Source organism: Alligator mississippiensis, chromosome 1 (genome assembly GCF_030867095.1).
Source record: "Alligator mississippiensis isolate rAllMis1 chromosome 1, rAllMis1, whole genome shotgun sequence".
In the NCBI taxonomy this organism is placed as follows: Eukaryota; Metazoa; Chordata; order Crocodylia; family Alligatoridae; genus Alligator; species Alligator mississippiensis.
Genome location: NC_081824.1, coordinates 252,864,382 through 252,876,397, shown reverse-complemented (window position 1 = coordinate 252,876,397; position 12,016 = coordinate 252,864,382). Strand labels below are relative to the sequence as shown.

General features: G+C 45.7%; 1 protein-coding gene across 3 annotated transcripts in view; it reads left to right on the top strand.

Annotated features, from left to right (window-relative positions):
• Positions 1-12,016, top strand: part of GSK3B (glycogen synthase kinase 3 beta) — a 252,063-nt gene that overhangs the window by 176,181 nt on the left and 63,866 nt on the right. For all 3 annotated transcript variants that reach the window (XM_019476256.2, XM_014603981.3, XM_014603982.3), the window contains exon 7: positions 8,976-9,073. In XM_019476256.2, the coding sequence (XP_019331801.2) occupies positions 8,976-9,073 (98 nt within the window). The remainder of the gene's footprint in view (positions 1-8,975; positions 9,074-12,016) is intronic.

Sequence of the window (12,016 nt, the reverse complement as noted above, 5' to 3'; positions counted from 1 at the left end):
ATGTACACCAAGTTTGCTCTTCATTGTCAATTTTGTAGTCTCCCAGAAATAGAAACTTTGATCAGATTGGCTATATTTAGGTGCCCAGTAAATAGTAGGGATTTTTTTTTTAATAGATGTATTTAATCTGCAGTCATATTTTGTACCAAGAAACAGCTTTCATCCTAGCCTATACTTATTCACTTGTATAACTTTTTACAGACCAGCATGACAAATCTTTCCTACTCAAATGGCAAGAAAAAGTTCAGTTTTTGCCCATTTTTCAGTGGCAGTCGCATTCAAAACAGAGACAATTTAATCAGCTTAGATTGAGATAAATTACTATATATCCGGCAACCCAGACAGCTGATAGTGATAAACCTGTTGCTTTAAGTAAAACTAAAAAAAAAGTTCTGAATTTGAAGAGTCTCAGGAACATCTAACCAAATAGCTTGTTCAGGAATTATATGTACATAATTTAGTTTGGGTAGGTTTTTAAAAGTGGCAGTAGTGCTCGTCAAATAAAACATATTTCATTAATTTTCCTGGTTAGCTACAAGATGCCATCATAGCTGAGATTTAATTAGTAAATGTGGAACATTTCCTGTAATATTTCCAAATGTACCTAGTTTTTGATGCAGACTGATGGCAACATATGCTTTTGTTATAATTTAAAGACTGTGTAATAATTAAGAGGGGTCTGCAGAGAATGGCATTATCTTTCTCCAATAAATAAAACACTTGTATGTTGCTGGTATCTTTTTCTGTATAGTCCATACAGTCCCAATTGTTAATGCCTTATATGGCAAAAATTGCTAAATAGAGACACATTTAGATTCATTTTGTATTTCAAGGTCATGTTTTGCCTGACATTGCTTAGTCAAAAGACATAATTCTTAATTTATCACAGTTAACTTACTGTCGCACAATAAAATAAATCATCCAATGCCTTTAAATTTTCGTGACTGAGATTACTGAATCTGATGTTCCTATAAATATGACCATGAATTCATGAAAATAGTCACATTTTTGCTTTTAAATCAGGTTTTGGAAACCTACAATCAGCTGTAGTCACAATGTCGGATCGTATACCCTTTACAGGATAAACTCATTGTGAGCTAGATACATTGTTGGCAAACTGAATTCGTTTCAGGTGACTTGCTTCTGGCAGTAATCAGTGCTATGTTCAGTGTTGTTTTATGGTTAGGGATGGAGGATTACTTCTTTAAAAATAATAGGGTTGTAACTAGGGACTGGGGAATTTGAGAAGCAAGATGTGTTTGGTAATACTTTTTTTTGTTGGACCAGCTATACAGTTGCAAGGTTTGTTCATATCAAATATTACCAAACAAACCTTGCTTTGTGACAGATGTTTCAAAGGGGAAGTGTCCTTACTCCCCTTCATTGTGGGAGAATGGAAATCTGTGTTCTAAATAGCAAGATAATTCATAAACAAGATTTTCAATAAAATATTTCCTAATTAACAAACCTGCATTCCTCAGGGTTCTTCCTATCCTTGAATTGATCTTCAGTGGTTGCAGCAATACTAGACTGATCAGAGTCATACCAGATAATAAGAAGTTTCCTTACAGAACATTTAAAACGGCAGCAACAGTGAATGTGTGCTTCCAAGCTGCCTCATTTAAACATAATGGAGGGCTATGGTGTTTGTCCTCATGACATTCTTCGTCTGAAAGCATGGTTACAGTCAGGTAGGAGTCTGAAGAGAATCTATGGTGTTTTCCTAGTCATTGACACTATATTAACAACTTGCGTCTCCATTTGGCATAGATTGTATGAAAACTGGGAGTGCATCAAAACCAGGTTTGCACTGATTGAACAAATCATTGATTTGGAGAACCATAAAGAGTAAAGCTACTTCACAAGAGAGCATCTGTCTCTACCTGTGACTGCCAAACCTTATTGTTTTGTTTAGCCACTCAGATTTCAGTATTTCATAAATTTCATAGACATATGGGGCTGGAAGGGACCTCGCAAGATTGAGTCCAGCCCCTCTGCCATGGGCAGGAAGTCTGCTGAAGTCAAATGATCCCAGCAAGATAAGCATCCAGATGTTTTTTGAATGAGTCCAGAGTAGGTGCTAGCACTACCTATGAGGGGGAGTCTGTTCCAGTCCCTGGACACTTGGACTGTTTTTCCTTATGTCCGGTCTAAATTGGCCTTCCAGAAGTTTGTTAAACTGTGTTATCCCTTGGGGAGCCTTGGTGAACAGCTGTTCTCCCAGATCCTGGTGCTTACCCTTTATATACTTATAGGCTGCCACCAAATTCACCCTGAGCCTTCTTTTTCTAGGCTAAAGAGTCCCATGTCCCTCAGCCTATTCTTGTAAGGCGTGCTCTCTTGGCCTTTGATCATGCAGGTGGCTCTCCTTTGGACTCTCTCAAACTTGGCCATGTCCCTCCTGAAGTAGGGGGCCCAAAACCAAACGCAGTGCTCCAACTGCGGCCTCACTAAAGCCAAGTAAAGTGGGAGGATGACGTTCCTGATTTTGGTTGAGATGCATCAGTGGGTGCATGCCAGAGATTGGTTTGCTTTGCTGGCTATGGCATCGCATTGGTGGCTCATGTTCATCATGTGGTCAATCAAGACAGTGCAGAGGCAGAAAAGGATCTTGGAGTCATTATTGATGCCAAAATGAACATGGGCCGACAGTGTGGGGATGCGGTCAGGAAGGCTAACTGTACCTTGTCATGCACCCACAGATGCATCTCGAGCAGGTCCAAGGAGGTGATCCTCCCCCTCTATGCGACACTGGTCAGGCCACAGTTGGAGTACTGCGTCCAGTTCTGGGTGCTGCACTTCAGGAGGATGTGGACAACATGGAGAGGGTCCAGAGGAGGGCCACTCGCGTGATCAGGGGTCAGCAGGGCAGGCCCTACAAGGAGAGGCTAAGCGACCTGAACCTGTTCAGCTTCCACAACAGAAGGCTGAGGGAGATATAGTGGCTGTTTACGAACTAATTGGGGGGACCAGCAGGCATTGGGAGTGTCCCTGTTCCCCCGAGCACTCCCGGGAGTGACAAGAAATAACGGTCACAAGCTGGTAGAGGGTAGATTCAGGCTAGATATCAGGAGGTGCTACTTCACTGTCAGGGTGGCTAGGATCTGGAACCAACTTCCAAGCGAAGTGGTGCTGGCTCCTACCCTGGGGGTCTTTAAGAGGAGGCTGGATGAACACCTTGCTGGGGTCATTTGACCCCAGTACTCTTTCCTGCCATGACTTTGTGGTCTGCTCAGGTCCCTTCCGACCCTATCAACTATGAAGACCCCCAAGTCTCTTTCAGTCATGGTGCTAGCAAGCTTAGCACTGCTGAGCCTATAAGTAAGCTGCTGGTTTTTCTTCCCAAGGTGGAGCACCGTGCACTTCTCTATACTGAATGCCATCAGGTTTTATTCTGTCCACCTTGCAAGCCTGTCCAGGTCAGTCTGTATCCCCAGCCTGTCCTCCAGTGTGACCACCTTAACCCGTAGTTTAATGTTGTCCATGAACTTTGTCAGTCCTCATCTGATGCCCACTGGCTCCAGGTCTGGCCTAGATTGGGTCCTAGGCCATCTTGTGTGCACTGGAGCCAGCGTGCAGGGCTGGTACAGCAGGACCAGAGCATGCAGTGTACACCCAGTGCTGGACCTCTGTGCCATGGGCAGGATCCATGGCACTGGATCCAGCCCACACACTGCAAGCAGTGCATGTCCCAAAGCAGTGTTGGTATGCGCTGCACACAGCACATGCTGGGTCCCCACTGCACAGAGTACCAGTACTAAGGCTGTCCCTAGTGGGGGTGAATTGGGGCGACTGCTGGGGGCCCTGCAGAGCCAAGCCGGCTCTGTCTGGCTGCTGCCCGCTACTGCTGGGCCCCGCACAAGCTGATTTGACCCAAGTCCCGCACCCTGCTACAGTCGTCTCTGACCAGCACGCTGGATGCTGTGCCCTGCCAAACTGGCCCCATGTGCTGGCTTTGGCATGGTCCGATCCAAACTAGCCCTGGAGCCAGCCCTGGAGCTAGTACCAACTGGTTCAACAGGACACCACATGCAGCACATGCCCCAGACCAACGTGCTACTGTATTGCCTGCAGTGCCTGTGGTGCTGGGTACTGCCTGTGCATCAAACTAGCTCCGACGTGGGGTCAGTCAGATCCATGGGCCAAATCCTATGGCTCCACGGGCCACATCGAGCCTAGAGGCCATATGTTTGACACTCCTGCTCTAATATATGGCCTGTATTTCCTGAGCCCAACTAAATTTATACATTGCAAGACTCCAGTTTGAGGACTGGGTGAAATCAGGCCTTGAACGACCCACCCTTCCTCTCATCTTGTATTGAGGGTTGGCAGCAGGAATAGAGAAGGAGCTGCAAAATTATAAAACACAGTTGGATTTTTCAGCTGAGCTTTAAATTGATCCTGATCTTTCTTTGCAGGCATTAAAGGCCCCCCAGCATTGTTCATAGGGAGTGGGTGGTTAATTTTGGTACAGTGGCTGTCCTGTGAACTGGATTGCTTATTCACTTAACCCCAAATGCTGCAAATTGCAAGTGTTGCTGCAGTTTTAACAAACTATGGGGAGATTCTTCACCTGCTACTTGCATTTGATGTGTAATACTGTTGCAGCAGTTCAGAAGCGCGCAGCTTTGCATCTCAGAGGCAGCTGTGTTTCTTGACTGTGTCTGTTGATACCTAATCACTAAAGGTAAAATGTATAAATAAATCTAATTTCCATTTTTCTCAGAGTGAGTTAAATACTTAAGCATGTAAGAACATAACTCACTCTGGGATAAAAGATGTATTATATTAATGTAAGTTATAGGGGTGCACTGATAAAGATTTTTTTGGCCGATACCTATGGCCAATTATTAACCAGCCATGTGAGCCAATACCAATACGATAGCCGATATGCAGCCTAGCAGCTTGGAGAGCAGCATCCGGCCAGTAAATCTATGGAAGGGAAGGGGTGTGGGGAAGGAGGTCAAAGCCGCCATGGTGAGGGAGGGAGTGGGGCTGGGGCAGGCTCTGCCTAGCTGGTGTGGGGCAGGGCAAGGGACAGAGCCATGGGCTGCTCGTCTGGGGAGTGCCCGGGTGGTGGGGGCAGCTCCCTGCTGCTGCACGCAGCCCTGGGGGTGGCATGGGGGACATATGCCCCCTGGATTTGTGTGTGAGGTGAGGGTGGGCTGCCCACTGCAGATTTGGGGCCAGGGGCTGCACTGGCCTCTTCCCAGTAAGGGCGCCTGGGTTGGGGCTGTGGTCAGGGCAGGTGGTGGTGGCACTGGGAGAGAGTGGAACTATGGCAAGGCTATGGAAAATTTTTGGGTGGCTATAGCCCCCCCTCTGTGCCACTGCTGCCTGCCCTGGCCCAGCCTTTTCTTCTCTCCCCCCCCCCCCCCCCCCCCGGAAGAAACTGGCACAGGCCAGGCCCTGAGCTGGCAGTGAGCAGCTTACCCTCTCCCCCCCCCCCCAAATCCGGGGGGGGGAAGCACATGCCCCCCATGCCTCTCCCACAGGTGCATGCAGTGGCTGGGAGCCACCACCCCTACCCGCACCCCTGGATGAACCACCTGTGGCTCTGTCCCGCGCACCACCCTGGCTGGGCAACCCCTGCCTCTGCCCCACTCCGTCCCTCATCATGGGGGGCCTCGATCTCCCACCCTTCAGCCTCCCACGCAGACTTACTGACCTGATGCTGCTCTCCAAGCTGACTGGCCGCATTATTAGCTGTGTACACACTGCGCATGTGCACATGCATGCAGCGTTTATTGGTGACCTTATTGCTACACCAGTCAAAAAAGCTGGTTGTTGATAATGTCAGCTTTCCCTTTATCGGTGCCAGTCCAATATGGACTGATATATTGGTGCACCTCCAGTAAGATATTGGAGGACTGAAGATATTTTTCCAATTTTTTTTGTAATCCCCATTTTTTTTTTAGAAACTTAAAATTAAACTTTTCCCTATTTTTCTGTTCTTTGCGATGTTCCTGTCATCACTTTACCCCTAAATTTCAAGACCACAGGTTTTTTTGTTTTAGTTCACAATTGCAGGGGTTTCCTGTTTGCTTGCTCTCTCTGTGCAGGTGCATCAATGTCAATGCAGTTTGAGCGACTACTTCTGAATAGTGAATTTCAGCTCCAGAGTAGGGACAAATAGAAATCATGTTGTCTTGTATTCTTTTTAGCAATTGTGATGATTTAAAATACTTAAGTTGAAGAGGCATATATTTGAAGGGGCTTTTAGAATATAGAGATTTCTTATCTGAATATTTCATGTAATAATTGTAAACGGCTTTGAGAGTAAAAGTTGCCAATATATGAATGTTAGAGATTCGCTGAACTGGGAAGTTAGCAAGCAGTAAGTGATAGTGGGAATTTTATAGTGCATTACCTACTTTTCGCTGCACTGATCGTTAACTTTAACCGTTCAAAGTAGGTCAAATTTTGAGCTGTTTTTACATGATAGAACAGGCCAATTCTGATGCCATTGTGCAAAAACATTTCCTGTTATTTAATGTCAGTAGTAATTGAAAGTCTGATTCATCTTTTAGTATATGTAAATGTTTATACATACATTGATCATCACTGAGTCTGTACCAACGGATAAAAAGACAGCAAACGCCTTCTATTCCACGATAGAAATGTCTTTACTTGTCCCACAGGTGCACGTTTCTTTAGTCCTGTTATAAAACAGGACAGGAGATTGAATAATTTCAGTTGATGATTTTGATCCTTTTGTGTGTATATGTTTGTATCAAGTCCATGTTTGTGCGTGTTCTAATATTTTTAAATGAGAGTGATGTTAGACATATAATATCTCTGGTTCTTATAGTAGTGCTCAGTGCTTAGGGTGTGTCTATATGGCATAATTGCAACACACAGTAGAGGTGTTCAAGCTTGCTCATGTACCCCTGTGCAGGACTGCTTTTCACTATGGTGAAAAGCATGGTGCATGGTGACATGCATGGCTGCATGGTGACATGCTCTTAGATTTGCATGACCTGGGAGACCAGTTTCATAGTAGTTTGGAGTCAGAAGGGACCTGAACAGATAATCTAGTCTGCTGCCTGCCACACGCCGCCGTGCCCCCCCCCCAGCACGAACACACACTGGGATCACACGACCCCAGACAGGTGTTTGTCCCACTTCCTTTTGAATTTATCCAAGGTTGAAGCAAGGACCGCTTCCCTAGGAAGTTGGTTCCAGATCCTAGCCACCCTGACAGTGAAATAGTGCCTCCTAATCTCTAACCTGAACCTATTCTCCAGCAGCTTCTGGCCATTGTTTGTCATCACCCCAGTTGCTGCTGCGGGGAATAGGGCCCTTCCTATTTGCTGCTGATATCCCCTAACGAGTTTGTAGGCAGCCACTAAATCTCCCCTTAGTCTCCACTTGCTGAGGCTGAACAGGTTCAGGTCCCTCAGCCTCTTCTCGTAGGGCCTGCCCTGTTGCCCTCCAACCAAGTGGGTGGCCCTCCTCTGGACCCTCTCAAGGCAGGCCACATCCTTCTTAAAGTGCGGTGCCCAGAACTGGACGCAGTACTCCAATTGTGGCCTGACCAATGTTGCATAGAGGGGGACTATCACCTCTCTGGACCGGCTTGAGATACATCTTTGGATGAACGACAAGGTATGGCTGGCTTTGCTGGCTGCAGTCTGGCATTGGCGGCTCATGTTCATCTTGGAGTCAATAATGACTCCAAGATCCCTTTCCGCCTCTGTGCTCACAAGGGGGGAGCTCCCCAGCTTGTATGTATGCTGTGGATTCCTTCTCCCCAGGTGCAGCACCCTGCATTTATCTCCATTGAAGCCCATCCTATTACCATCTGCCCACTTCTGTAGTTTGTCTAAATCTAATTGCAGCCTCTCTCTCCCTTTGAGCATGCCTACCTCTCCCCACATCTTGGTGTCATCAGCAAACTTGGACATGTTTTCCACCCCCTTGTCCAAGTTGCTGATTAAGATGTTGAACAGTGTGGGCCCCAGGACTGAACCCTGGGGGAACCCACTATTCACATCCTGCCAGGTTGAGTATGACCCGTCCACCACCACTCTCTGGATGCGCCCCATCAGCCAATTTTTGACCCATCCAATTGTGTAGGCATCAGTACCACAGTCACTTAATTTATTAATGAGAATGGGGTGAGAGATAGTGTCAAAGGCCTTCTTAAAGTCCAGAAAGACTACGTCCACAGTGACACCATCATCCAGGGATTTAGTTACCTGGTCATAAAAGGCCATCAGGTTGGTCTGGCAGGACCTGCCTTTGATGAACCCATACTGATTTCCCCTGGGCATGATCTCCCCTGCTGGCCCCTCACGGATGTGATCCTTGATAATTGTTTCAAAGATTTTCCCCAACAGCAATGTGAGGTTTATGGGCCTATAGTTTCCTGGGTCCTCCTTTCTCCCTGTCTTATAAATGGGGACCACATTAACTAGTTTCCAATCTCCGGGCACCTGGCCCGTGGACCACGATCACTTGTACAGCTGGGCCAAGGGCACAGCAATGACCCCCGCCAGCTCTCAAGACCTGTGGGTGGAGGGCATCAGGGCCCGCAGATTTAAAAACATCCAGCCCTTCCAGAAAATCCCTAACTACTTCTGTGCAGATCCGAGGCCTGGCAGTGCTATTCCCAAGATTGCCCCTACCTGTGGTGGTAGAGCTGTCCTGGTCCCTGTCCAAGAAGACAGAGGCAAAGAACTTGTTAAAAATTTCGGCTTTCTCATCTGGCATAGCCACAAGATTGCCATTTGAGTCTAGCAGGGGCCCTACGTTACCCGGTGCCCTCTTCTTACTCCCAGTGTATTTGAAGAAGGATTTTTTGTTGTCCTTAATCCTGACAAATGGTCTTTATTTATTTTATTTGTACTGCATATCAGCAAACGCTTTGAGGGAGAGAGAAATAAAAATGTGTTGGATTTTATATGTTTTGTAACTAACCTCATGTACACGCCTACTTCTGAAACTAATTTTTTTCTCCTGTTTCTTTTCAGATGTGTGGTCAGCAGGCTGTGTATTGGCAGAACTGTTACTAGGACAGCCAATCTTTCCAGGTGACAGTGGTGTGGATCAGTTGGTGGAAATAATCAAGGTATGGAATTCAAGGAGGTCTTGGGTTAACGCATCACTCTTTGAACATAGATATGAAAATGCAGGTTCCTTTTGTCCTGGCATGGTACAGGTATTCAGATGCACAGAAGCCCTATTAGAAGTATGTTGCAATGTCAACCCCTCAAAAGTCCGAAAATGATAGAATTCATGTTGTCTGTGCAACATTAATTTGTCCCCCTTCATGCCCATGCATTGTGATAGTCTTTTATTATATAATCTTTTTCCACAGGCCCCCTTCCTTGTTCAGTACACAAAATGATGAGCACTTAATGCATATCTATTTGATATGGTTGCGGTGTTTTCATTGTTCAGTGCCTGGCCCTGTCTTATTTACTCCATACTGGTTATACCCTGCGTGGAGACAGAATTGAAAATTTCTTTGGAGATATTTCTGGGCACCCATGATAAATATTTGGGACTTCTCAAGGATGAATATTTTCTTGTCACCTCTGAAGTGAGGAATGGGATAGTATTCCCATTTTACATGAGGAATCAGGGCAGACATTAACAATATCCATTGTTTTGTGATGATCACTGAATAACTAGGACCTGACTTTTCAAAATATTTAGAATTGTATCACACCATTTGTGTTTTGTATACAACATCTATTAACTTCACATGTAGCGGCAACTGTTTAATTAGACTCCTGAGGCTCAAGTTGAGTACCCAGAAAACAAATCATGCCAGTACTGATCATATCTAAAAAGTTCATGGCTTAAGCAACTTGTCAAGCATGTTACCGGAACTGTGGCAGAAACGGGGACAGAATTTAGTTTGCTGTTCAACTGCCTTAACCAACAGACCATTGCTTCTCTTCCTGCAGTTCCTGCCTCCTTCGCTGCACACTTTTCCCTTCTGTAGTCAAAGGTATGGGTCTTACAGCCAACAGCTTCCATCCTCAAACAGTCCCAAGTCATGTCCATAACCTGTTCATGGTGGGCACTGAATGAGGAAGGGTACCTATGGAAATCAGTAAAATGCAGGCATTTAATTATTGAGGGTAACAGTGTGAATGTAAAAGACTAAAAATGGCTGTAAAAGCATCTTTAATTTTGACATTTCATAACTGTCAATGCTTGACTTTGTGAACTACCTATTATATTATTTTATGTAGTTGGGATGGAGGGGGGTGTGGGACTTGCTAGGTATTTTAAAAAGCAAAGTAAAGAAACAAAATTCTGTGTGCAACATTGCATTGATATCCAAATGATTTACCCAGAGTGGTGGAACCTGCTAAGCGGGTACTTGATAAAGGCTTAAAGCTTCCCATGGGCCAGCTCTTGAAGACTTCCACATTTTCTAGTAAGTCAGAGCTGTATAAGAACTGCCATTTACTAGGTCAAGCCAGAGATCCATCTAGCCCAGTATGCTTCTTCAAAATGGTGGAAAGTGGATGCTGAGAGTAAGGGTGAACAGGACATGTCCAGAATCTTTGCCGCCTCTTCCTCTTCCCACTGCACCTACTGGTTACAAGCAGAGGAATAGCAAGACCTGAGAGTCTAGGAACTTTCCATGTGCCCGTGGACACAGAACATTCTGGCTCTTCCCTTCCATGCCTAACCCCTTCTGTGCTGTTACTTGTAGCCTATTTCTTCCCTTATTTATGCAGTCCTCATCTCTGCTGCTCACACTTAACAGTGAACTCTCTCCAGTTGACTCCTTTTGATCTCCCCACACTCCCCAGTGGCTTCTGGTCTCCCACTGCAACTTCTCTTCCTACCTCAGTCTCCTTTCCCTAGTGCACTCTTTGATTTCTTGTTCCAGTCTCTTTGTACAGTCTGGTCCCAGCTTTTTAACCCTGATGCTTGGGAGAAATAGATTTCCTGCTCCAAGTCCCAGTCCCAATCTCAGCACAGTCTTGCCTTTACCCATAGCAGCAACTAAAAGTGAAGTCCTTTTAAGTCCCTTTACTCTTGGGCTGGATCACATTTGTTAGCTTCCAGACCATGGTGCAGGGAGACCTTTGATGGTAAAACTGACGAAATGTATGTGTATGTACAGTGTTTGGGGGGGGGGGTGTGCATGCGCACACTACTTGTGTTGACTCAGTGCTATTCCCCTACACTCTGGGAGCTGCCAGCTATTTGAAAGATACCACAGATTTTCTAAAGAAACTAGCCTCTGCTGATGAACTTCAGCTACCACCATATTAGTTACCATGGATGTTACATCTTTGTACATTAGCATCCCCTGTGAGGACTGATTACACACCATACAGAACATTATCCCTGACAAGATCACTGCTTCTGTTTCAATCAGTCTTCCGCTTTGTACTCACACGCAGCTACTTTAGGTTTGAGGACTTTCTGTACCTACAAATGAGCAGCACTCCCCTGGGCATACTTATGGCCCCCCAGTGGGCTAATGTATTTGACAGACATTGCAGTCCACTTCTTCCACAGCTGGCCTCCATTCCCCTTGTTATACTTATGGTACACTGATGACATCATCATATGGACATACAGGGAGGGACCTCTAGAGAAGTTCTACCAAGACTTCATCAGCATCCACCCTTCCATCAAATCGACTCTGGAATACGCCACCCAGAACATTTCTTTCTTGGACATCATTATGAAAGTTTTGCAATGGCCATATCATCACCATGTTTATATTGGAAACCAATCTACTGCTACAGCTACCTCCATGTCAGCAGCTCTCATCCTAAGCACTACATCCATCAAGCTCTACATTACAGCTGTATCTGCTCTGATCATACTGACTGGAAGGCACATCTTAAGGCTCTGGAGCCAGGGACTCCTACACTGACAAATACAATCCTAAAACTATAACCACTCAAATTTAAGACAACCTGACTTGGACCTCATACTGACCAGATACAATACCAGGCCTGGGACAAAGACAACAGAGTCCCTTTGGTTGTCACCTATGTTCCCCATCTTGAACACCTCAAGGTATGACCTC